This window comes from Phyllostomus discolor, chromosome 10, assembly GCF_004126475.2.
Source record: "Phyllostomus discolor isolate MPI-MPIP mPhyDis1 chromosome 10, mPhyDis1.pri.v3, whole genome shotgun sequence".
NCBI classification, from domain to species: domain Eukaryota; kingdom Metazoa; phylum Chordata; class Mammalia; order Chiroptera; family Phyllostomidae; genus Phyllostomus; species Phyllostomus discolor.
The window spans coordinates 85,449,158-85,475,074 of NC_040912.2; the positions used below are offsets into that span (position 1 = coordinate 85,449,158).

Sequence of the window (25,917 nt, forward strand, 5' to 3'; positions counted from 1 at the left end):
GAAAATACAGTTAGGCATAAAGAAGAAACACAACATTTCTCATAATACCATGGCCTTCTACTAACATTTTATTCCATGTCATTGCAAATGTTCTCCAATTTTTCCACAATAACTTGATTGAGGTATAACACGTACCATAAACTCACTTAGGCACACAGTGTGATGATTTCAGCGCCTCTCTGAGCTGTGCGGTCATCACCATAACCCAGGTTTAGAAGGCGTTCGTCTCCCCAGCGGGATCCCTCTACCCTCTGACACTGAACCGCTGTGTTCAACCCCGTGCCGACTCCGGCCTCGGACAGTCACTAACCTGCTCTCTGTGTCTGTCCATCTGACTCCTCTGGTCATTGTATGTAAGGGAAGCGAGGCCGTATAGGAGGATCCTTCGTGTCTGTTTCTGCCACTGCACACAGCGCTCGTGAAATGCACTCAGGGTGTCGCACGTATCAGCATTTCGTTTCCTGTCACTATCCCATTGGATCGTGCACACACTGATGCCGCCATTTTCACACCTTCTTTGTACGATGCTAACTACATCCAGTGTCCACCCAGTGTGTGCTGTGTGTGGCTTTCCGTGTGGCTCTGGGGTGAATAAAAACATTTGAGACCGATGCTATTATTTCTTCCCGTTTTTGTTGACAGGGCTTGATTAACCTGTATGGCGCTCACACGTTCTTCTTGTGCCTTGAAGACACCAGCGGCTCCTCTTTTGGGGTGTTTCTGATGAACAGTAATGCCATGGGTAGGGAGCATCTCTTTATCTTGGCAGGAATATGTTTGGGGGTTTGGGGAGCTGCCTCTATGAAACTGATTTGCACGGTGAGATCAGTGTTTACCGGAAAGCGTATTGGACCCACTGTTGTCCTAAGGAAACTAGAAACAGAAAGTGGTTAATCTGCCTGCAAACCCAGCTCATGCTGAAAGCTACTTTTATTGAAAACTGCTTCAGGGCTCTCCTTTCCTGTGATGCTTCCCGTGGTACTTTGTAGATTGTAGGTAGGGTTCATTGATAAAAATGTTCCAGAGGTGCCTGTAGAGCTCAACGTGCAAACCATGCTGTTCTCCACGTAGCCCAGCCCTTCCCCACTCCAGAACCTCCCCCCTCCAGCTTCTGGGCTAACGGTGCTCTAACAAGGTTGTATTTTTCTTTTTAATTATAGGTAAAATCATCCAGGAAGGTTTTAAAACATTGTTAGATTACATCACTAGCACCTCCCAGACATTTGTATTTTTAATATGGCCAAATTATTCATTGAATTTGTTCTTTTTCTCTTTTTTTAATATGTTCTTTTTTAAAAGATTTTATTTATTTATTTTTAGAGAGGGAAGGGAGGGAGAAAAAGAGAGAGAGAAACATCAATGTGCGGTTGCTCAGGGCCATGGCCTGCAACCCAGGTATATGCCCTGACTGGGAATCAAACCTGTGATGCTTTGGTTCACAGCCCGCACTCAACCCACTGAGCTACACCAGCCAGGAAATTTGTTCTTTTTCTTAAAAACGTCAATTAATTCCTCGTTGGTGTTGTGTTCATTTAATATTTTGATAAACTTCAGCAATCATATAAAGGAACAGCTGTGATTTTCAAAATAAGGCCGAGACTGTTGGGGGTAGCTCAGGTATTTAAATTCTGGAGAAGAACATATGTGCAACCATGAAATACTAATAGCTCTTATTTTACCCCTTTCAGAGGTCACCCTCCAGCCTGCTCCCGCAGTCACCTACCGCACCATTGGGGGCATTCTGGACTTCTATGTGTTCCTGGGAGACACCCCGGAGCAAGTGGTGCAGGAGTACCTGGAGGTGAGGCTTTGCAGTTAGACAGTCATTACTGGTTGCTGTTACAGCCCAAGATAAATAAAATTTGGGGGTAAATCATGGATTACAAATGTTGGGGTTGTGAATCTTTCATTCATTGTATGTTTATTCTGATGCACATTTATTGAGTGCCTTCTGCATACAAAGGAGTCACTGTGCAAAAAGGCTTGAGAAATGCAAAACCAGGCAGATGCTATGCTGTTTTCCAGAAACACACAATCCATCCATTATATGATCGGTCATTCCAAAGATCTGAGGCCACACCTCAGCAAAGTTGATCCACTCACTCAATTAATAAAAATTTGGTGAAAAGAAACTATGTAAAAGGAACTGTGCTATTTCTTTTGGACTCAAACTGTGAGACAGGAAGGAACTTGAGACATCATTTGGCCAAACTTTCTACTTTGCAGACGGAAAAACTCACGTACCAAAAAAGGTAGTGATTTGTTCAAGATGATGCATAAAGGTATATGAAATATAGTCCAGGTGCCAGCCAATTTCTAGTCCATTAGGAGAAATATGGCAGCCTGAGATAATTATCACTGGCAACACCTTATAAGAGATGCCATTAATGAGGCACAAGGAAACTACGGGAATGCAGAGGCATGAAAGAAAGCACAGCGCTGAGGGGACGGTCCTGTGGGGGGAGAGGGGTGCTCACGGAACAGTACAGGACAGGACTCTGTCTGGGATCTTCTCAGAACGTGGGCTTGAGCGACCTGCGGACTTGGGTTGCAAACATACCGCAGCATTCTTTCACCATCCCATGCCGAGTCCTATCCGTCCTTATTCGTTGGCACACATGACTACCTGAAATCCTCTTGGATGTGTGTTTCTTTCCTTGAAGCTCTGTGTGAGCAGAAGTGTTAGCTTTATGCCACCGTATCCCAAGGGCCTCCTTGGAGGTCCCTCCCTCAGGGAGGAATCACCCTCCTTGGTGATTCCTGTCGAATCACCAACAATGAGAAAATATTTATTGTGTGAATAAATGTCTCTTCTTCCTGCCTCAGCTGATACTGTTATTCAAGCATGTGATGCAAACCCCATCGTTCACCGATGTAGCAGCTGGCTCTGGGAGTGCACATAGTACTTCATAAAGAAAGATGGGAGCTATGGAATTTTGCTGGTTATCCTCAGCGATTACTCTGGGCTCTGCTATTTTAGATCTGGGAGCTTAACAGAAAGTGAAATGGAGTGAGGGCTGTCTGTGTCAGACATGGTGCTACAAACAGTGTTTATTCCAAATGCTTAGACGCTCCTTTACCTTTCTAGCTTGTTGGACGACCATTCTTGCCTTCCTATTGGAATCTTGGGTTCCAGCTTAGTCGCAGGGGTTATGGTAACATCCAGGGTTTGGAAGAAGTTGTAAACCGAACTTGGAAAGCTGGGATCCCATATGTAAGTTGGAACTTCTCTTATGCATTTTGTATCTCTTATTTTTTTTGTACCTAATTCAATTTATTAGTTAAAATATACTAGATAGATGGGTAGATGGATGCATGGGTAGATGGAGGGATAGATAGATAGATAGACCTCCTCTCATAAATTTGCAAACTAAACCTACGTCATCATGGAAAGAACACAGTTATGGAGTCAGATGGATACGATTTTGAATTGCAGCTTTTCCTCTTCTAGTTCTGTGCAGTGTTGGGCCAGTTAATGACCGCCTCTGGGTCTTAGTTTCCCTCTTTATAAAGTGAAAATCTAACACTTCCTCTGGTGGGCGGGTTGTGAGGAGTGCCTTGTTCTGTGCACATGAAGCGTGCAGCACAGAGGATGACCCCCGTCAGAGGGAGCAGCTGTTCTAGAAGAGAAAGCAGCTCCTGGGTGACATGGTTAATGATTGCTGATTATGATGATGATGACGGCAAGCGAGTTTCTCATAGCGACCTTGGGTGCTCCTTCCGGGTCCGGCAGACTAATTTTGAAAGCTCTGTGGTTGTAAAGTATTTATGATGTCCAATGTCCACTAGTAAATAAAAAAAAAAAGATCATTATTAAGTGTATAATATTTGCAAAGCTCCCCCCTGGAGATGCATAACATATGGTTAATGAAGTTACCAAAGCAATCTCTGTGGGGCTTGACCTTGGGAACTGGGAGGCAGACAGACGTTTGGCTGGTATCTCAAGGAAGATGCAGCAGCTGGCAATGACTTTGGCCTGGTCTCAGGGGTGTTCAGTCCCCTTTCGGAGCAGCAATGAGGTGAAATTTTCCCCATGAGAAAACCTGCTCACTGTGCTGTTTTGTTGTTAAGGAAGAATGATTATGTATTTTGTTTTACTTCTCCCGGGTCTGCTATCTGCAAACCCCCAATTCCAGGAGGAATCAGGCAAGATCTTGCCACATCTTCACTGTTTTCTAAAATGCTCTCGCCTTCGTGGTTGACCTGCCCTGACTGGCATTTTGTAAATGGAAAAATGGAGATGGTGCATGGGAAATAGCTTCCCTGGGGTCACTGAGGCTAGTCAAATGGCACAACCAGGATCCACCAAAAGTCCTGCAGCTACATGTGGGGGTGGAGTCAGCCTCCCCTCAGACCTCTGATGGGGACAGCTTGCCTGAGGTCTTGCTGATTCCGAAACAAATGAGCTTTTCTTCCACAGATTGGATCTTTCGCACCATATGGCTGTGGGGGGCCCCTGGGTCCTACATGACTGCCCAGTATTAGGACAGATGGTGCTGCATTAGCAACAGGCCACAGGCCACATTTTCCCTCAGGCTTGTAAGCTAGAGTCTCTAAGGCACGACTGCAGAAGGAACGCTTACTTCAAAGACGTTCGTAAGTCTTTGAAGTAGTGTCTCATTGGAACTAAAGAGGACATGGAATCAGAGGGTCTATCACCAAAGTCCCAACTGAACCCCTACCCACTCCGGCATGTGACCTTGGGAGATGTCACTTAACCCCTTCGCATTTCAAACTTCTCACTGAGAATAACATCTGCTCCCCACAGCTTGGTACATGAACACAAAAATAATGTGTGTACGAGAGTGTGGTTCATTAAAGCTCTATCCCTTGGTCATTTGTCTTTGTTAATTATTACCCTAGGAGTTTTATAACAGAAGCCTGTTTCCTCCTCTGACGTTATAGTCTAGCTTGACGACGTCTAGGGTCTAAGTTAGTGCATGGTTATAACATTACTTGTGGGCTCACTCAAGCAAACATTGAAAGAGCACCTGTTTTATTATGAGCATCTAAGCCCTCAAATCACAGGGGCAAGCAACCCGCAGTCCCACTATCATGTTCCTCCCAATACCTTATGACAGGCATCTGTCAAGGCCCAGAGACAACTTAAGAGCATCTGTGTCCTTCAAGGAGGGCTTATGGACCCCTAGGAAGTAGCCAAGTCCTGCAAGTTCCAGGATCATGGAGGAAATAGGGCTTCCATTTTAATGGCCAAGAACCCGAGTGGCAATATCAGTGTGGTCTTGTTGCCGGGGTGCTAACTGGCCAGCACTGTCTTCCAGGACGTCCAGTACTCGGACATAGACTACATGGACGGAAAGAAGGACTTCACTGTCGATGACAAGACTTTCCCTGGTCTCCCAGGTTTTGCCGAGAACCTACACAAACTTGGACTGAAATATGTCATTATCATGGTATGTTGAAACACCTATTTGGTGGTCTAGTTTTTCCTTTAAAATGCAAAAAAGTGATAAAAACAATATTTTATTGTTTGTTTTCTAGAATCCTGGCATCTCGAATGATTCTGACTACTCTACCTTTATAAACGGAACCAAAAAGAGAGTGTGGGTCTTGGGGGACAACGGCTTTGTCCTTGGGCAGGTAATTTCTCAAAAAAAATCAGAGTAAATGACAGTCATTTGGGGAAGTTTGTGCTTTTGGTAGGACAAGGGGTGGAAGGAAGGCCAGTTACCTGTCATGGCTGTAGAGGTTTCTGTTATTATTATTTTTAACCAGTTGATGTAATAGTAGAATGATTAAAATTCTTAAGGATTTATTTATTTTTTAATTGAAATATATTTGACATACAACATTGTGTACATTGAACGTGCCCACCATGTTGATTAGATACATTTCACTATTGCAATATGATTGCCCTCATCACCATGGCCCTTCTATCACATCACAGATTTTCCTCCCTCCCTCCCTCCCTTCCTTCCTTCCTTCCTCTGTCTTCCCTTCCTTTTCTTTTTTCTTTCTTTCTCTCTCCCTCCCTTCTCCCTCTCTTTCTTTCCCTCCCCCTCCCTCCCTCCCTTCCTTCCTTCCTTCCTTCTCCCTCCCTTCCTCCTTCTCCCTCCCTTCCTCCTTCTCCCTCCCTTCCTCCTTCTCCCTCTCTCTCTTCCTTCCTTCCTTCCTTCCTTCCTTCTTCCTTCCTAGAATGATTAAGATCTAGTCTCTAGAATGCTTGCCCCTGACCTTCTAATAATACTGAGAGCTGAGAAGCAATATGTGATTAGAAGAAAGTGTTATTTATTCTTAAAGTCCTCTTGCCTCACAATTTCTATTTCTTTCCCATGACAATAAATTCAACTGTGGTAATGGAGCAAGATGCTGAGAGGCTCATGTGAAACCTATCTTAGCGCATGTATTTTTAGTTTACATGAGACTTACGGAGCTTTCATTCTGAGGTAGTGATGTAGGCATTTAAGTTGGCTGCTTCGGAACCGATTTTCAGGGGCAGTTGAGCTTTTGAAAATATTTTAAATCAAATCATGTAGTCAGCCTTCTCTGCCAGTTACGTGTGGGGTCAGCCCTCGAGGACTGGATGATGGGAGATTTACTAACACCGGTACTTCACCTAGAAGTTCACGTGGCTGTACTTCTTGTTGCTCCTGGGCAGTTAACTTGGCAAAACTTGTCTTTTCAGGGTTATCAGTGACCCCTTACCTAACTGCCCACTTAGTTCTTACCATCGACTTTGTATGCAATATACTTATTTCTGTTGAGTTTCTTTCTCATTGGTTTTAGCTTTTCATGAAATAGTAGAGAACTTTCCTTCCTTCTCCAAACCAATTATTTGCTTTTACTGTTTTGTTTGATGTGAATTTCTAAAGTCCCAGGTAGACTGATTTCACATGCAAGTACAAAGTCAGGCCATGGTCATGTAAAAATTGTTTTGTTTATCTGAAAAGTAGATTATCCAGACCTGTGAGTCTTTTCAGTCATATTCTTATTTGAATGGCATATCATTAGAAATTCGCATATAATTAAAATAATTTAATTATAATAGATAGCTACCTCCAATTATGAACACATAACAGGAATCATTTGATCTAAGATGTTGGCACAGGTAGTAGTGCCAGAGGTGATGTGGGTTAATGATAAAGGAATTTGGTGAAAATGAACGCTCCAGGGCCTGCTCCAGGTACCGTGTTGCTGTAGGTGATTACTTTGTCACACCCCCTGTTCCCTGAGGTTCAAAGTTACCTGTGTCTATTACATGGTGCCCCATCGCCTAAAACAAAGAACCAGGAGATAGATAGATAGATAGATACTCATTATACCGTCTGAACATTATGTTGTCCCTCAATGACAACCTACAAATTGGTTGGGAAAATAAGTAACAATGTATGCACAAAAGCTTGTATCCTGTTAATTCAGAATTTTCAGCAATTTGGCTATGATCATATCTTTGTGCCATTTGTGGAAAATGTTAAAAACCAATCTTTGATAGAAACAGTTAGGATGAGAAGTTAGAATATGAAGTATTTAACCTAAGAAGCACAAGATTCATTTAAACATTTAAAAAAAACATTGTTTATATGCCTCAAACCAACATATTATTTATAAACAGCATTATTCAAAGCGAGTTTTAGATGATCTTCAGTTAGCAACATATTAAACAAATTCAATCATTCTTTTCTAAAATATTACCTAGTTAGACTTTCTAGTATTTTAAACAGTTCTCTCAATTGGCCTGACATGATGAAATTTTGCTTTTTTTTTTTTTAGTCATAGAAAAAAGACATTTGATGGCTTCTCATCTATATAATAAGTTGTTTTTCCTTTTTTCTTTTCTTGCTTTGGTTCCTTGCATCTATTGTAACATTTAGCTTAGGGAGGAGGGTCACCCGTTGTGATCTGTGATGGTGAGCTACATGGGGCTTCCAGCAGAGGAGTCAGTAGCCAGCAGCGCATGCATGAGTGACCCGTCCAACAAACTGCCCGGCCTTCTTTGCCCTTCAGGGATATCCCGGATGGACAGTCTTTCCTGATTATACGAATCCAGCTTGTCCTCCGTGGTGGATAGAAGAGTTCAGAAAATTTCATACATCTCTGAAGTTTGATGGAGTGTGGATTGTAAGTCGCTATTCCAGGATTAAACTTATTTTGGAGACGGATCTTTCAAATTTTGAGATGAACTTTGAGTATAATCTATAATAAAATCATTTACTTCTCATAGTGATATTAAAATCCTTTTACTTAATGCTGGGTTTATATGCAATAAATTAGATCCTCAAAACTCTGGATTTTAATTCTCAGTCTGCTACCAGCTGGTTAAGTTCTTTTGGAGAAAGTCTTTTGCTTTCTCATGGCTGCAGCTTTTTGCTTCATTGACTCTTTTAGCTTTAAAAAAATACTATTTTACTAGAAATTACAACTACTATTATTAGTAGCAATGGTTCATTAAAATTTAAATTAAATCATTAGAGAAGAATTTAGTGGGTACCTTTTAATTTTTAGCAAACAGGGAGTGAGGAAGAGTCTGAAATTTGAAAAATTTCTCTGTTAGCAGGTTTATGCATCGGCTACTTTTAACCTTCTTTAAAGAAATGGATTTGATCTCAATTGTATCTTCTTCTTGCACTGCATTAAGCAGAATAAAAGGGAAAATTATAAAATAGAATACTACCCTATCTTAGGTTCTTTAAAACAATGCTGAAGCCATATCAGTAACTATAAAATCATAGCCTGTAAGAATTAGCCTGTGAGATAGTATTTCTTCATTAACCGACTGCAATCAATGTGTAAAGGTTAAATGTACCTGGTATCATTTAGAGTGGAAAGATACCTTAGATATAACCTAATCCAAAGGATGATATACTCTGGTTTCTCTTCTGATCATATTACTTGCCTTTTACAAAAGATGAAACAGAGGTCAAAAAAATGTCAGAAGATTACTTACGATCCCCAAATCTGTTACTAAGAGACCCCAGCTATCCAGCTTCTAGTTCAGTAAACATTCCCGAACAACTGCCTGTTTATCGGTGACCCTTCCCCTCTGTGTGTTTTGTGTCTTTGAAGGAACTGGACGAAGTCTCTAACTTGCTCCCAGCTTCTGACCGTAGCTGTGAAGACAACCAGTTGAACTTCCCTCCCTTCACTCCTCGTAAGTTTTTGCCCGTTGGCTACGATGCAGGCACGAGACGTCTAAAACCACCTCGGTGGAACTCAGTGTGGCCGGGAGCAGTTTTCCTTCTCAGTTTAAGGGACTGCCCCCACCGAAGCCCCCTGAGCACCCCTTCCTGGGGACCTTGCTGCCTTGTTTGTTCTCTGCTTGCCTTTTCACAGTCATAGTCCAAGGGCAGGAGTGTGGTGGAGGTCGTATCTCCCGTGGCGGTGCCTCCTGTCTCGAGTTCTACATGCTCCCACCCTGTTCACTGCCTCTAAACCCCTTTAAAATGTGGTTCAAGCTTAAACTTCATGACAGTGTCAGAATACTGGGAGCACACATCACCTTCCATTGGAGTAAATCTGTAATTTGTGTGTGTATTTGTTTAGCTCATTACCAACAGCCTTGTCAAGGGTTCCTGCTAGTTCTTATTTTGAGTCTCATTTCTAGTCCAAGTCCATTTTCCAGGCCCTGATTTTGAAAGAATGTGTGTGTGTGTGTGCATGCGTGCAATAATATATTCTTTGTGGAAACAAATGCACTCCAACATCTCAGTGGAGTACACACTACAAGTTTATTTTTTGCCCGTATAATACTCCACTGTGGGAGGTACTCCCATCCACGCAGTGACTCAGCAATCTAGTTCACTTCCATTGCCCGCTTCTCCTTTCCTGGAGCCTTTTGTTTGCAGCGTCCTGGGGAAAGGAGAAAGAGAAGGGTAGTGGGAACTTTATGGAAAGGCCTGGAAGTGCGGTGAGTTCAATTTGCTCACATTTTTTTGCTCACGCTTGCCCTTGGAATCCAATCGGAATCCAATCAGATAGTCTCTACTAAACTTCAAGCAAAAATGTGGATATAATGTTATACTCCCAGGAAGAAGACACAGGCTTGGGGAGCATCTGGTCAGTTTGTTCCAGTTTGTTCTGGTTTCTCCACCCGTACCCTCGGAGCAAAGTTTAGCTGTCCCTTTGCCCCGTTAGGGCACTGAAGGGGTGAAGAACTTTTTTTGGAGAATCTTGACTTCAAACCGTTGAACTTCTTGCAAAGTCTGCTGTTTCCTTCCCCTGCTCATTCTTTATTCCTCTCTGTTCATTCTTTGTTCCCTGATTTTTTTTTTCACCGTGGATTAGTTTATCATGTTTCTCCTTTAGCCTCTGAATCTTCCACTTAGCCCAAACTAAGTTGTTCTTGTCATGGTTTCCCTGCAGAACACAGCAATCTCACCCACCTTCTGTCTGCTCCTGGGAAGCACCCGCTCCCTGCCTCCCAGCCTTCTGTCTGCCTGCACGGGACGAGCTGCTCTGCCTCTGGTCTGCTTTTAACCTTTCAGGAAGAGAACGTTCGCTTTAGCTTGAAAACGATTTAGATGTGTGACCTTTGCCCCTGGGACAGTTTTAGTGCCCCGTCTTATAATGGAAGTGACTGTGAAACTCAAGCCACGAATTTTGCCATGCCAGAAATGTAACTGCCTTTATAACTTATCGTTAAACGTGATTCGTCACTTCAAACCCTGATTCTGTTGGGCTGGCGGGAAAACTCAACCCCGGTCATTCCTGGCTCCACCTCCCACTGGCACTGTGCCCAGGCTGAGGTTCTACGAACAGGAAGGCTTCCTGAAGGAGGGGAGGTGCGGGCCCCCCCAGGTATTGGTCTGGAAGGAGAAGGAGAAGAATGAGACTGCAGGCCTCGGGACAGAAAATGTTGGGCGTTTTAGGCATGAGAAAGGGAAAATGCTGTAACAATGCTGTTTCCAAAGGTGGCATCTAAGTTCTTATTCATGAAACCACCCTAGTGTCATATCTCAGATTTTTTTAAAAAGTGTGGCTGAGGTGAGAATGCTTGAAACATTGGGATGAATATGCTCCCTTTTCACTGCCCTCATATCTGTTCTTTGTGCACTCAGCTCTCCTTGATTAAGTCGGTGTAGTTGGATGTGTGCGCTTCATTTATGTTTTATCTCAAATCAACGTTCCGTTGCTCTGAGCTTGTTCTGGGTCGCCGCCACTCAGCACCACTCTCTGTGAGCTGAAGAGAATGCAAATTGATTTTAATGATCTATCTCCCCAAGGGGCTCAGTGTATGCCCCAGGTAGGAAGGGCATTTAGGATAGGATTTAAGATCTGGAAAGGGTTTTGTCAGGTGGAGGTTGGTGGGGAAGGTACAGGCGCCAGGAAGCACGCAGGGCGGTTACTTTGTGCGAGTTTGCTGACGGGGAGGGGGCTGGCTGACGGATATTTCCCCACAGGAGTGCTGGACCGCTTGCTGTTCGCAAGGACCCTCTGCATGGATGCTGAGTTTCACTGGGGCCTCCACTATGACGTCCACAGCTTGTACGGCTACTCCATGGCGAGAGCCACCGACGCGTAAGCACTCGGTTCCCGCCTCGGTCCAGACGTGGGGAGCTGGGAGGTGGAGGGTTTCTCTTGTCATCTTGAAGCATATCTTTCAAATATATTCTGGGGTTATAAGAATCTAGAAACTCAGATCTTACAGGCTGCTTAAGAGGGCTTCTCATATATTCCCTTGGTTTCTGCACAGGATTATTTTTGATTGGCTTGTGACTGAGGACTTGATACTAGCAGGCAACTATGTGCGAGGTATTTAGAACCCCTACCTGGAAGCCAGCGCTTGCTTGGGTTCTATTACTGCACATGCTGTGGTCATCACACTAGGGTTTCCTGATTTAGCAAATGAAAATATAGCACACCCAGTTAAGCTTGCAATGGACATAAAGACTATTCATTGTTTACATGAAATTCAAGTTTACCTGAGTGGCCTATATTTATACAGCAATGTTATACCACACCCTCCTGGCTTCCTTCCCTGCTGCCTGCTCCAGACTCCCTCTTGATTTTCCCCTCAGCCCCAACACGCACACATCACCACCACCCCAGCACTACCATCACCACCACCAGCAGCACCACCAGCACCACCATCACTACTACCACCAGTACCACTAACACCATCACCAGCACCACCGCTACCACCATCATCACTATAACCACCACCACCATCACTACTACCACCAGTACCACCATCACCACCACCAGCACCACCACCAGCACCACCATCACTACTACCACCAGTACCACCAGCACCATCACCAGCACCAACACCACCACCACCACCAGCACCACCACTCAGTATGAAAGTCGAACAAAGGGACAGATGCTTCCTGCAAAGGATTCAGTCCTTTTCAGACCTTGTCACATGAACTTTTTGCTAATGACTTTGTAAATGGAGGACTAGCTCCCTGCAAAACCCCCACCAAGTGCCTTCCTTGGAAGGTGGTAAAATATAAGCATTACACCGAGGAGAGAAGAAATTCAGGGCCAAGCTTAAGAAGATTTTAATTTGAATGTGCAAAACAGATGGAGTGACTTAGGAAAGAACGTCTTGGTTTTTCTCTTCTTATTTCCTTTTGGTGTTTCTAGAACTCTGTGGTGGGGAATAGGGACAGGGAGACTTTGATGTCCTTCTAGAACTTTTCTCAGTCCTTTCACTTGACTTCTCTAGGGCACACGGCGTCACTGACCACTCCTTTGAAACTCGGTTCCCTTGGTTCCGGCACACCGCTCTCGCTTGACTCACTGGCCCTGCTCCCAGCATCCCTCAGGACCTCTGTTCCTCTTCAACCTCTGGGTCTTTTTTATCTTCTCTCTCACTGTCGATAAGCTGTAGGGGTCCACCCCTAGACTCTTTTTTTTCATTCTCTGTCAATGCAAAGGTAATTTATTTCTTTTCAGTTTTTACTGGAATTTATTTTGATAATTTTAAAGTCTATGATTCCGTAACATTATAGCGTAGGTCTCTCCCTGCCTTCCAGACCCAGATACCCACAGCAGCCTTCTGATCTTCTCTACTTGGTTGTTGTCTTGTCCCTCCCATGCCGTGCACCTTCCCCTGGTACCTGTTTCTGCCCAACCTCCACAGACTGGCTAATCATTTTTGAAACGATTAAACTACCCATCTTGGTTGGTGGCTACACCATCCCTACCTCCCAGACCCCCAAGAGAGAAACTTGGTGTCATCCTTGAGCTATTTCTTTCCATCACACCCTCTTTTACAATCAGTCTTCAATCCTTTTGAGTATAAAACATTTCTATAACTGTCTCCTCTCCCCTACACTTCTTTCCATCGTCAACACTCACACGAAGCTCACATGAGCTCCACGACTACTAGTCTTCCTTCCCTGACTTTAGCTTTATCTCCTACTCATCTGTCCTCTTCTGTTGCTATTCAAAGTGCGGTCCAGGACCACACTGGCATCACCTGGAAACATATCAGGAATGCAGCATCTTGGCCCTCACCTTAGACCGTGGAAATGAGAATCTGAGTTTTAGCAGGATCTCCAGGGGCATTGAATGTGTGTGAAAGTTTCCTAAGCACCACTCTCTCCCACTGCTCAGGTGGTCTTTCGGAATCACACGTCTGCCCATCACTCTCCCCAATGAAAATCTGCTCACTTCTCTCCCCACTGAAAAATCACCTTAGCCTTGGTATCTTCCATACAATAAAAGGCAGCCACCCTAGCCAAACCTGTAAGGTACTTCATAAAAAAACGCTTTCTTAGTATTTTTCTTCCATCTCTGCTCCTCCTCATATTTTATGCTGTGGTAAACATAACTGCTTACTGCTCCTGAATAGAAAACTATTTTGTTCTGCCATGTCTTTGCCTGTGTGCTCTGTCTGCACGGGATGCCCTTCCCCGCCCCATCCATTTTGCAAACACGCACTTATCTTTAAAGCCTCACCTCGAGTGTTAATTCTGCAAACCTACCTGACAGTCCTAGGGAAAGATTATCTCCTCCCTCTGCCTTTATCTTGGGCTACCTTTGTTCATATTGCACTATGCCTAAAGTCCAAACATCTGTATTATAATTTTTATTCACTTTTCTTCCTTGCTGCACTGTAAATTCTTTGAGGGCGCAGTCACCCCGTGTGTGCTTAGCCTGAGGAATTGGGTGTGTCCTACAGGCACGGCCATTGAATAAAGGCCTGGCCTGAGAAAGGGAAGAAGGGCAGGACAGGCCCAGCGGGACCGGGTGACTTAGAAGCAGAGACTGGGCCTCTTTTGTTTTCCTGCACCATCTTGTCCTCGGGACTTAACTATGTTGCTGGCTCGTCCAGGTGAGAGAGCATCCTTGCCCAGTAAATGCAGATGTTTTTATTTCAATACACGAACTGCTCCATGAAGAGAGACACATATCTGATTTCATCTTCTCTTTTCTGACTTTTTTTCCCCTCATTTGACCTTTCCTGATGGATCAGACAGTTCCCTCATCTTCGGAGTGAGAGTGTTGGGTTGATGGTCCCCACATCCCTTCTTGTTCTGACCTATGTAGACTCACAGATGCTTCTCCCTGAGATGGGAAGGTGGGCAGAGAGTGGGTAAATGGCCAGGGTGCGAAGGAAGGGGTAAGGGAGGGTGCGTGGCAGGAAGGGAAGATTCAAAGTGCTTTATTGCTAGAGCCTCCATGTGATAAAAGTGCTATAAAATCATAATGGGGCTGGTTAATAAGTCCTAATAGCTTTGGTTAATGGTTAAAAGGTCGAAGTTCCCAGAGAACAGTGGAGGTAAATGGCACTTGGCACCTGGGCATCAGGTAGAGCTGGTGAAAAAGCAGACAAGAGTCTCATTCAGTGGGGCCTGGCCACCAGGAGACTTTAAATCATAAATCTGATGAAGATGTGGCTCTGCCTTAGTGGGAAGTAAAGCTTGGGGACAGTGGCTACTGGCCTACCGTGACAATGAAATGCACTGTCCTGTGGCCTAAAAGCAGAAGGAACCCAGTTCCTCTCAGAGATCAAGGCCTGAGCATAACTAGACCAACCCTGAGGGATGCAAAACAGAGGCTTGGGGATGTCTGGGCAGAAGTTTCCCTCTAAGCCAAAATAAAAAGCAGGCCGTCATCTAATGCGTGTTACCAACATGGCCTGACCAAATCAACCCTAAACTCAGATAGCTTCATTCCTGTTTCAGTTTCACTTTACGCCACCTGAATGTGTTCCCTTTATGATGGGTGGTTTGCAGGGTGCCATAAACCCCCTCGCCAGCGGCGATAAAGGCAAAGCATCGTTAGTCCCAATGAAGGAGAAATGAGGACGGAAGTGGGAGAGCGAGCCCTCTCCATTGTGCCCTGATAGTTTGCTCATTAAAATGTCAGGACGGGGCACTTCATTTTCTTAAATGAGTCTTCTACTTCCGAATTACCCCCCTTTCCCCACGATCCCTTGTCCTGCGTGTATGACTCCCCACAGCATCCTCAGGGATGCAAAGACGGAAAGCCTTGGTGGCTGGGAGAGTACCGCCAGGAACGGCCCAGGGCCCGCCGGTGCCCTGGTCTCAGACCGTGTGCTGGAAGGAAAGACAGAAGAGCCTGCCTGCGAAGAGCTAGACGTGACTGTGGCTCAGCCATCACTCTCCTCTAGTTGTAATACCGCTCCATTTCAAAACATTAAAAGAAAGTGTGGACCGTTTAGGAAAGGAGAGGGCAAGGAGAGGCCTCTTTGAAAAAGCATTCCAAATAAAAGCTAGAAAACCGCCTACATGTCACTGTGTTATCCCAGCCCCACCCCATCCTTTCTGAGTTCCTCACCTTTAATTCCTTTGCTCCACTTTCTATAGAGTTTTATTGGATGGGTAATCTTTTATATGTAATACAGTGAAAATAGTTTATAGTTTAGTTGCTTTTAACTTCATTAAGAGGATCATATGCCATCTTCTGAGACTTACGTGTTTGAATGGATATTAGTTTGTGCAGATTAAGATCTCCTGATGTGGGGAATTGCTAATAATGAGTTCTGAAGCTTCTGAGGATGCCAGGGGGCACACAAAATCTCCTCTCGGGCAAGCGGCAGGTACAGGGTTCTGACCTTAGCTGGTGCTGAGCTGAACGGGATTATGAACGGGCAGCAAGGCACGGAACCCAGTGACGCTGGGAAATTTTTTTCTAGCGGAGAACGTGAGGGTCAAGAACCCATGGTTCCAATGTATTGTGGACCAACAGGGCAAGATCACAACAGATCCAAGATGCAGAAAACATAATCAGGGGGACGCGAGCCCAGAGAGAGCCCTTGGGGGTGCTTGTACTCCCTCATCTGAGGTCTGAACCCTGATCTAGGAGTGAGATAGAAGCTCTTAGAGAGGCTACTTTCATCTGCTCGCCTTCATGATGCCCTGCCGTCTTTTCTCAGTGTGATCGGAAACCTCTGCTGCCGTTCTTCGGCAACGGGTAAGCCCCAGACACTCACAGCTCGCCTCCCATTCATTCAGTCGGCTGTGCTCTTTTTCAGGGCCCTGAATAATGTCTCCCCTCAAAAGAGGAACTTCATCTTATCCCGCTCTACTTTTGCCGGATCTGGCAAGTTTGCTGCTCATTGGTTGGGGGACAATGCAGCCACCTGGGATGATCTCCGATGGTCCATCCCTAGTATCCTTGAGTTCAACCTGTTTGGCATCCCCCTGGTGAGTGTCACCTTGGAGCTTTCACCCTTTATCCTTGGACATTCTTCCCAGTACCCATCTTCGAAGTGTCTGAAAACCAGGGAGCATATGTCTCCCCGTGAGATGCATTGCAAAAGTCCATTTGTGTTCTATGGTGTGAGTCGCTTTCTGAGGATTGGATAGTAGCGTTTTACCACTGGGTTGTTGTCCATGGAATCTCTGAAATTAGGAAGACACCTCCATGAGTGAAATGTGTTAGTATCACAGGAAAATTCTATTATCAGAGCATTAGTGAAATTGGGAACCGAATATTGGGGATGAGCCCTTGGTTCAACAGTCCGTCTTCCTCTCTTCAGCTGGTCCACGGTGGCACTCTTGTTTTATTTCCCTTTGGGCTGGGGGATTAGCCCTGAAAGCCTGAGACCCCTTGACACACGGCATGATGGGAATAAGAGATTCCCTTTTTCCTTATCTCGCAGGTGTACAATCAATGCTTTCTCCTTTCTCTCTGACCACTGTGCTCATGTGTGTGTGCTCATTCTCCAGGTAGGCGCCAATATCTGTGGTTATACAAAAAATGTCACGGAGGAGCTCTGCAGAAGATGGATGCAGCTTGGAGCATTTTATCCACTCTCGAGGAATCACAACGGGCCTGGCTTCAAGGTAAGGTCCCCACGAGAAGTGACGGACACTTCTTGGGTTATCTAATCTATTTGTCGTCAAAGAGAGGTTGAAGAATATCCTCTGGGTTGGCCCTAATTGCAGCAGCAAAATAGATAAATTTGGAGTGATAGACCTAAAAATCATGGTATGGGGGTGACGGTATGTATGCGTTATTGCTGGAAACTCACCAACAAAGGTGAGGAGGGTGGCTGGAGTTCCTACAGTGCTGCTGTCACACTTGTATTACCTCCTGTATACGGTGGGTCAATCGGAGTTCGCTGATACTTCAGTCAGCACAAGGCAAGCCACTCCTAGATACAGGGGAGCAAGGAGAAAGGATTTCGAAAGGGGCAGGCCTGTGATCTGAACATTTTTTTCCCTTGTTGCAACATTTTGTCTTTCTGTGAATGGTGTGAGAGACCACTTCCCACTACTTCTCATGACATATCCCACCTTTCTCCTTTTCTACCCCAAATGACATTTTTTTTTATGATTTTGGTAAGCGTATAGAAATGGGTTCAAGGTCCCTCTTAAGGAGATGTTTATGGTGATGGTAGGAGCAAGTTGGGTGGGAGGCCCTTTCTTTTAATGTAGAAATCTTCTCATTGAGTAGTTTAGCTCCTAATAGGCTCACTGGAGTAACTCACTGATAATCATTTTAGCTGCAGTTCTTGACTTTATCTCTGACCTGGGAGAAATTTGTATCAGATCTTCAAAGGATTTTCCCCCTGGGCTGTTCCCAGCCACTTGTGGTCTAGAGAGAGATGGACTCTTCCTGACTTCTAAGCAGGTGGCTGGGAGCAGGGAGGGCAGGTGCTCTTCCTGAAGAGGTGGCCTGAAGGACTTCCGTCGGTAAGAGCGAGTGGTCACTCATGCTGCCCGGGCGCAGGGCGGGTTTTCGTCCCCCTCAACTAGTGCTGACCACACAGTGCCGACGGGAACCACACATGGAAGTTTAGAAGCAGGAGCAATTATTTTTAATTTATTTTATATAACTCAATCCATCCTGAACATCATTTCAATGCCTGTTTTATACAAAATATTAATAATGAGCCATTTTATATCCTTTTCCTTGTATACTAAGCCTTCAAAAGTCAGTGTGCATTTTGCACTTGTAATACATCTCAGTTTGGGTGCTGTACTTTCAGCAGGTGGAGGGAAAGGTAATCCCACCAGCACAATAAAGTTGCATTTCACTGGAAAAAAATTTTTTACATTGATTCAGTTTTTAGGTTTATATTTAAAATAAGTACAATGAAATCTAATTAAAAGTCCAGTTCCTCAATCTTACTAACAACAGCTCAGGTGTTCGGCAGCCCCACGTGGCTTGCGGTTGCCCTGGGGCACAGTGTGGCTCTAGGCTTTCCCAGTTGGAGGCCAGGGTGAGGTAGGGTGATGTGGAGTGGTATTTCCTTCGGCGTTTGGCCTCAGGGTTTTCACTGAACCCTACACTGGGGCGTTGAGTGGTCTCATGGAGTAGTTCTATTTGGAGAGGGAAATGGGCAACTTAAGAAACAAAAGAAGGGGATAAATTCAGATAATTGTTTCTAAAATTCAGTCCCCATTCCGCAGTACAGGATGACAGGTCGAAACATATGCACAACTTTCAAAGTACAAGGAAAGTGAACAACATGAGGGGAAATTTATGTTTCTGGGTCCTGAGACAATTAGATTTCCTTTGTGAAGGGTTGTTTCATTCCTCCTAGTTGAAATCTGCCAAAAACTCTCTTCATGATTGCTCTGCACTTTGTGTGTTGAAGAACAAATAGAGGTCACTATCTTTGGGACAGAGGAAGTAAAACAAATTTTGCTGGAAAAACCAGACATAAATTATAAAGATCATAGATGCATAGCCCACGGACACAGACGACAACATGGTGAAGGCCTGGTGGGGGTGGGGTGGGGAAGGGGAGACATCTGTAACACTATCAACAATAACAAATAAAATAAATGAAATAAGTTATGGCATATAATGTACAGTATAGGGAATAGAACCCATAAGAAAATAACTATGTGATGACGGACGGCTCCTAGACTAACTTTGGTGGTCACTTTGTGAGGTACATAAATGTTGAACCACTACATTATACACCTGAAACTAATAGATTCTTTATCAACTTTAATGAAAATAAAGTTTAAAAGATCAATAAACAAAGTTTCAGATTCATAAAAGAGCAGGGAAAGAAGAGATGGATTCCAGATCGTGGTGGTTAGGCAATATGTGGCTTAAGGCAACGGGTTTCAAATTCTCTCTTAGTAGTAGGATGACTGTATTCTCATTATTTGCCAAATGACGTAGGATGAGAAACCTCGATATCTGAGACCCATGGGAGCAGCCCCGAGGGGCAGAGCCCACGCTAGGCCCTTTATCTCCTTGGCAACCTCCGTAGGCTCCTCTGTCGCCCTGAAGCCCCCACAGACCAGTGTCGGAAGACCTCCGTCCAGTGTAAACCCTGCCACTTAACTCGCAGTTTAACCTCTGATGTGCTTTTCTCATCTATAAAACGAAGGGGCAGGACCCAGCTCCTTTCAGTTCTGGAAATGCTTTGACATCTTCAAGTTCGACAACGTAACTCCTTTCATATGAGAAAGCTTCTCATCAAAGGGGACTTCTACAATATGGTGGAGATGTCTAGTAACTGCTTACGGTTCCTTCTAGGACCAGGATCCGGCGGCCTTTGGAGAAGACTCCCTGCTGTTGAAATCCTCCAGGCACTATCTGAATGTCCGCTACACCCTGCTGCCCTATCTCTACACCCTCTTCTACCGCGCGCACACCCTGGGCGAGACTGTAGCCAGGCCCCTGGTCCACGAGTGAGTTTCCTGACCCAAGAAGACATCCTTTCAGATCGTAATTCTCCTTCCCTCGCTGGTGCTAATAAGGTTCATGAGAACCTCATTGCCCTACAAGGAGCTGCCCGCCAGGACTGGGGACTTCACCTGCCTTCTCTGTGTTCCAGGTTCTACCAGGACCCAGCTACGTGGGAGGTGCACGAGCAGTTCTTATGGGGGCCCGGACTCCTCATCACACCGGTTTTACATGAAGTATGTCTGTAATCTGAACAGTGGGGTGGCACCTCACACTTGTCCTCATGGCTCTCTGTAGCTGAGTAAGCTGGAGCCTGAGTGTCTTTGGCTGCATTTAAACATAAATATGAATATAAAGGAGAGAAAGATTCTGGAAGTTTGGAAATTAGAAAAATAGTAACTCTTGTTCCTACTGCCTGACCAAGAAAAACAATTTCCATTTTTGCGAGATTGCATTCAAGCCCATGTCTTTAAGCATACTGATGCCGACAGGGCCCTCAAATGCCTTGGGATGGCCATCTGCCTGTGTTTCCCTTTGACCAGAGAGGATGTGATATTGGGGTCAGGAAGGAGTTCCTGTGGACTTCATGGTGTGATCCGGGGCAGCTGTGGGTGGGGGAAGTGGGGGAGAGAGGGGCGGGATCAGTAGTCTGCCGATCAGTTTGTGCCATGAAAGATCACCAAGTTTCCCGTGCCAAAGGCCCTAGGAGCTGGTGCCTTCGCCACACCGTCTCATAGCCGGCCCAGTTGGCCAGTGAGTGGTCCTGCTGGAAGGCTCTCCTGGGTGCCCGACTAGTCCAGTCTCCTCCCACCTGTCAGATTACACAAGTAACTCAGTGAATGGGCTTCCCCTGCATCTCTTAGGAAGTTCAGGAGCCAGGAAGCAAAACAAACCTAATTGCTGGTACGGCCCAGCCTCACTGGGCGTCTGCACTTTTACTGGTCGAGTGGGAGGGCTGTTCAGAGGGGCACGTGGAGCCACACGGGGAGGTGTGTGTCAACTGTAAAGGGGCACGCTAATGTCGCTCATCACTGTTGTTTCCCTAGGGTGTGGACCAGGTGAAAGCATACATACCAGATGCCATCTGGTACGACTATGAGACAGTAAGTGAGGTGGCGCACTTGGCCCAGAGACCCGGCTCTAGCAGAGGACCGTGTTAAGGCAGCATCTGTGTTTGGGGCTTGGGGAAGGATGATACTACAAGGTTTTACATGTAGTTGGTTGTGGGTACTCTTCCCTGTGGAAGGCCTTTCCAAGGGTACGGTGAAATAATTTGCACAACTGGGGTAGGTTGATGGGAATTTTCATTATGTCCACCTGGCCACTGTGCAGCTGTCAGGACTAGCCATTTGGACGTAGGCGGGGATAGCTCACGGAACGAAAGCCCTGGTAGAATCACAGCGTGGGGTCACACAAAGAAGTGAGGTGGGTGGGAGTCTCAGCTTTGCTGTCTACTTCCCACCTGTATGCCTTGGACAAGTCACTTCCCTTTGGCGGGGGCAGAGGGGTGGGCGGTGTCTGGTTTTCTCTTATTTAAAATGAGGCAGCTAAGCAATAAGCTCTCCAAGGTGCCTTCTAGCCCAAACAGCCAATGATCGGCCCAGTTTTCCTTTGCTGGCTAGGGAGTGGCCACCCAGTGGAGGAAGCAATGGGTGCAGATGCTGCTGCCCGCTGAGAAGATAGGACTTCACCTTCGAGGGGGCTGCATATTCCCCACCCAGCAGCCAAGCACAACCACCGAGGCCAGGTAAGCTCCTCACTCTTCCAAGGCGGGACTGCTCTCAAGCTCCAAGACACAGGGCATTGTGGGAAAGGTGAATACCGGGACTAAGTATGGATGAACCCAGGGAGGACATCCCCAGTCAGGGATCCTCCTCCCCTCCTTTCAGGGTTGACCCAACATTAGCTTCTTAGAATTCACTCAGTGGCGGTAAACGTAGCCTCTGTTCCTTTGCACGTCCGTAGTCTTTCCCTTATGGATTGAATCGGATTACAAGAAGAGTCAAATGATCGCTCAGGAGGATTTCTTTATGGTCGAAAATTGCCCTCAAAGAGATTCCCTTAGACATGAGAGAATGCAAGTTAAATAGGAGCCAAAGTCAACATCGCTTCAAGGTCAAAAGTCCGAAATTTTGGGGGTTTAAGCCCCAATTCTACAACATACCAGATGTGTTACGATGGCCACTTACTCTCTGTATTTCCGCTTATCACTCGTAAACTGGGGATGATGATAGTTTTACTTTTAGAGTAATTATAAGGATCAAATGGAATAACACACATAGTTTAATGTGTATAAGACAGTTAGAGGAGTTCCTGACACATGGCAAGCCCCTAATGGAGCTCCCTTGGTGGTTAGTGTTATTGCAAATCCAGTTTTCAACGGGAGCCCTCCCCTTCAACTCTGCTTCTTATGCTCATTCCCTGCTAACCTCTGCTGTCCGCCCACGCCCCACCCCCTTGTCTCCATACAAGGTCAGTGACCACACAGTGTCTGGGAGAGACTCTGGGATGACCTGCCTGTGGGGCACGAAGGGGGCTGGTTGACCCCACTTCTTATCTCATCTTCCTTCTCTGAAACTGAGACCTGCTCTTTTCCAGTCGGAAGAATTCCCTGGGGCTCATTATCGCCTTGGACCACAAGCGAGAAGCAAAGGGACAGCTGTACTGGGATGACGGGGAATCTGCAGGTAGACTTCCCTGCACGCCGTCGCTGCGGTGCTCCGTGAGAGCAGTCACTGCAGGCTGCCCAGTGCGGCGCCGACGCTGTTGTCATCGCTGCTTACTTCTGCAGCTCACAGCCAGTTCATGCTGAGGCCTGGTTGGCCAAGCGCAATGCATTAAAGTAGACGTCAGGTGGTCCACATGCATGTGATTGACTCTATCCAAGCAACAGACATTATTGGATTTAATTAGTCTCTCCTCTGGGTACCATTATTAATACCTAATAATACATTTTGCTAGTAGTTTTGCAAACTACTTCTTTGGTTACTATTAAGAGGAAGGATCTCATTTGTGTAGTATGTTTTTCCACGGTAGGATTTCCACGTGAGCACCTCACATAAGCCTATGGTCTATGATTATATGAAAATCCAACCCTGCACAAAATTAGCATTTATTAATATTTATTGACTGTTTATCATTGCACTGTATGCAGGGGATATAGAGGTCAATAAAACATAGACATTGCACTTGGGGATCTCCTGCTGCAGCAGGATAGATACACCCTGCATGAGACTAACTACAATGTGAGTCAAATGTTTTCAATGCCAGCGAGATAGTCCCTCATAGTGCCACGGGAGCTCGGAGGTGGAGCACTTGCTGTGGCTGAAGGCGCTGGGAAGCCTTTGTGGAGGTTTGACAAAAACGGGTAACGGTGGCTAAGAGCGATCCGTGGCAAAGGCACTCCCGCAGAAGAGAAACGCCTCTTCTTCCCCTGTAACAGGGTCTCCCCCGCTCTCTCTCTTTCAGATGCTGTAACTGGAAATAATTACACTCTCTACGAGTTTTCTGTCACCTCCGTAAGTACTGCTTTTGAGGAACATGCAGGGTACCTTCTTTTCTGTGACTGCTTTTGAGTTCTGGGTTTGCTACAGAAGCTTAGCCATGGGGCACAGGGACAGTGTCTGATTCCAACGGCCCCGGAAAGGGTGAAGGTTCAAATGGGAGTTTTTAATCTGTGTTGGAGATGTGTCTGTAAGAATTCAGTGTGACTTTGGTGAAGAAGTGTGTTTTTTTTTTCCTGGAAAAATTTCCTTGACTCTGAGTTGTATATGATGAGTCGTGGCTTCCAAGATGTGCCCTTATTCGGCAGGGGGTGGGGCTGCAAGTGTGTGTGGTGGGGGGGGTGTGGGTGGGAGTGGGGAGCCGTGCAGTGCCTGTTTGAGGTCCTTCCATGACGACCTTCCTTTCCCGCCCCTAAACTTGGCCTTGGGCACAGGTATGACGTGGCGGTTTTGAGAGGCTGGGAGAACATCATTTGCATCGTCTGTTTCCCGGGGGGGACTAAGAGGAAGAAAGGCAGTCAGCCCACCAGAGGACGGGAGCATTCTCGTGTGGGTTTCTCGGAAGTCTGATTGTTCGAGGGCAGAGATTTCTTTGATGGGGATCTCTCCCTTATTTCTTTTCTTTTAAATTTATATTGTATTTTTTTCCTATTTTACTTTTTATTTTGAGATGCCTGTAGAGCCCCGTGTTGTTGTAAGAAGCAATACAGACAGATCTCTTTTACTCCTCTCCCAGTCTCCCCAACGGTAGCATCTTAGAAAGCTACTGTTTAGTTTCAGAACAAGGATGCTCCCAGGATGGAGGGCATTTCCATCACCCCAGGGGTCCCTCAGCCACCCTTCCGAAGCCACACCTATTGCCTCCTCCCCTCCCCCCTCCTTAGCCCCTGGCAACCACTGTTCTGTCTGTCATTTCTATAATTTTGTCCTTTCAAGAACGTTCTCGAAATGGAATCATACAGCACATAGTCTTGGGGATGGGCTTTTTTCATTCAGTGTAATTCCCTCAATAGTCATCCACGTTGTTGTGTCTACAGGGTCCTTTCCATGGTGAGTAGCGTCCGAGTCATAGCTGCCCAGCTTTGGTTGAGCCAGCTCACTCGGTAGAGAGAGCATCTGGGCTGTTTCTCTCAGGGCCTGTTCCGAAGAAGCCGCTGCGAATGTTGTGGACAGGTTTTTGTGCGAACATAGGTTTTCATTTCTCTGGTGTAAAAGTCCGGGAGTGCCAACACTGGGTTCTATAGTCAGGGCATGTTTAGTTTTATAAGACAGTGACAAACTTTTCCAGAGTGGCGGGACCGTTGTCCATTCACACCACCAATGTATGAGTGATGCAGTTTCCACGCATCCTAACCAGCATCTGACGTCATGATTTTCAAAGGTTATTTTAGCCCTTCTTGTAAGGGTGTGCCGACAGCTCACCGGGGTCCCAGTTTCTCCTTCTCTGTTGCCTGAGGGTGTTGGCCATCTCTTCAGGTGCCCACTTGCCATTCGTATGTTCTCCTAGGCAAACTGTCTATCCCGCTCTTTTGCCCATTTTCTAACTGGATTATCTGCCTTATTTTTCTGTTTTAGTTTTGAGAGTGTTTTTTAATATTTTAGAAACCGGTCCTTTGTTGGGTTTACGGTTTGTAAATATTTTCTTTCAGTCTGTAAATGTCTCTTTTCATCATTGTAATGAAGTTTTTCATAGAGCAAACATTTTTAAATTTAATGGGCCTGATTTATCCTTTTTGTGTGTGTGTGTGGATCAAACTTTTTGGTGTCCAGAATAAGAACTCCTCCTACCCCTAGAGCTTGAATATTTTCTCTTATTTTTACCTAAAAAGTGCATAGTTTGACCTTTTCACACTTAAGTCCACGATCTATTTTGAGTTATGTAATTACACAACATGTGTAATTCTACATGTAATTTTTATATGAGGTGTGAAATTTAGGTTGAGGTTTAAGTTCTTCCCTATGTTCATCCGGCTGCCCCATCCCATCTGTTAAAAGGCTCTTCTTTCTCCGCTCCATTGCTTTTGCACCTTTGCAGAAACCAGTTGTGGGATGCCAAGTCTTTTTATTTTTTATTTTATTTTTAAAAGATTTTATATTTATTTATTTATTTTGGAGAGAGGTGAAGGGAGGGGGGAAAAGAGGAAGAGAATCATCGCTGTGAGAGAGGAACATCAGTTGTCTCTCGCACACGCCCCAGTCAGGGACCTGGCCCACAACCCAGCCATGCACCCTGACTGGGACTTGAACTGGCGACCTTTCATTTTGTGGGGTGACGCTCAACCAACTGAGGCAGGCTAGTCAGGGCATGCCTAGTCTTGTTAAACATCAAAGTGACCCCCTTTCTTTTCTTTCGTCTTCAGCTATACCTTCTTCATCATGGCTC

The 25,917-nt window shown here is 45.5% G+C and overlaps 1 protein-coding gene across 2 annotated transcripts in view; it reads left to right on the forward strand.

The window, feature by feature from the left end:
• Positions 1 to 25,917, forward strand: part of MGAM2 (maltase-glucoamylase 2 (putative)) — a 64,194-nt gene that overhangs the window by 15,484 nt on the left and 22,793 nt on the right. For both annotated transcript variants that reach the window (XR_004899739.1, XM_036010974.1), the window contains exons 8-23: positions 643 to 742; positions 1,689 to 1,801; positions 3,089 to 3,214; positions 5,283 to 5,414; positions 5,503 to 5,601; positions 7,966 to 8,079; positions 9,025 to 9,109; positions 11,358 to 11,475; positions 16,409 to 16,580; positions 17,106 to 17,222; positions 19,882 to 20,036; positions 20,183 to 20,267; positions 21,078 to 21,134; positions 21,654 to 21,778; positions 22,630 to 22,718; positions 23,500 to 23,549. Coding sequence is in view for 1 of the 2 variants with exons in the window: in XM_036010974.1 (XP_035866867.1) it covers positions 643 to 742; positions 1,689 to 1,801; positions 3,089 to 3,214; positions 5,283 to 5,414; positions 5,503 to 5,601; positions 7,966 to 8,079; positions 9,025 to 9,109; positions 11,358 to 11,475; positions 16,409 to 16,580; positions 17,106 to 17,222; positions 19,882 to 20,036; positions 20,183 to 20,267; positions 21,078 to 21,134; positions 21,654 to 21,778; positions 22,630 to 22,718; positions 23,500 to 23,549 (1,737 nt within the window). In the remaining variant the exon portion in view is untranslated. The remainder of the gene's footprint in view (positions 1 to 642; positions 743 to 1,688; positions 1,802 to 3,088; positions 3,215 to 5,282; positions 5,415 to 5,502; positions 5,602 to 7,965; positions 8,080 to 9,024; positions 9,110 to 11,357; positions 11,476 to 16,408; positions 16,581 to 17,105; positions 17,223 to 19,881; positions 20,037 to 20,182; positions 20,268 to 21,077; positions 21,135 to 21,653; positions 21,779 to 22,629; positions 22,719 to 23,499; positions 23,550 to 25,917) is intronic.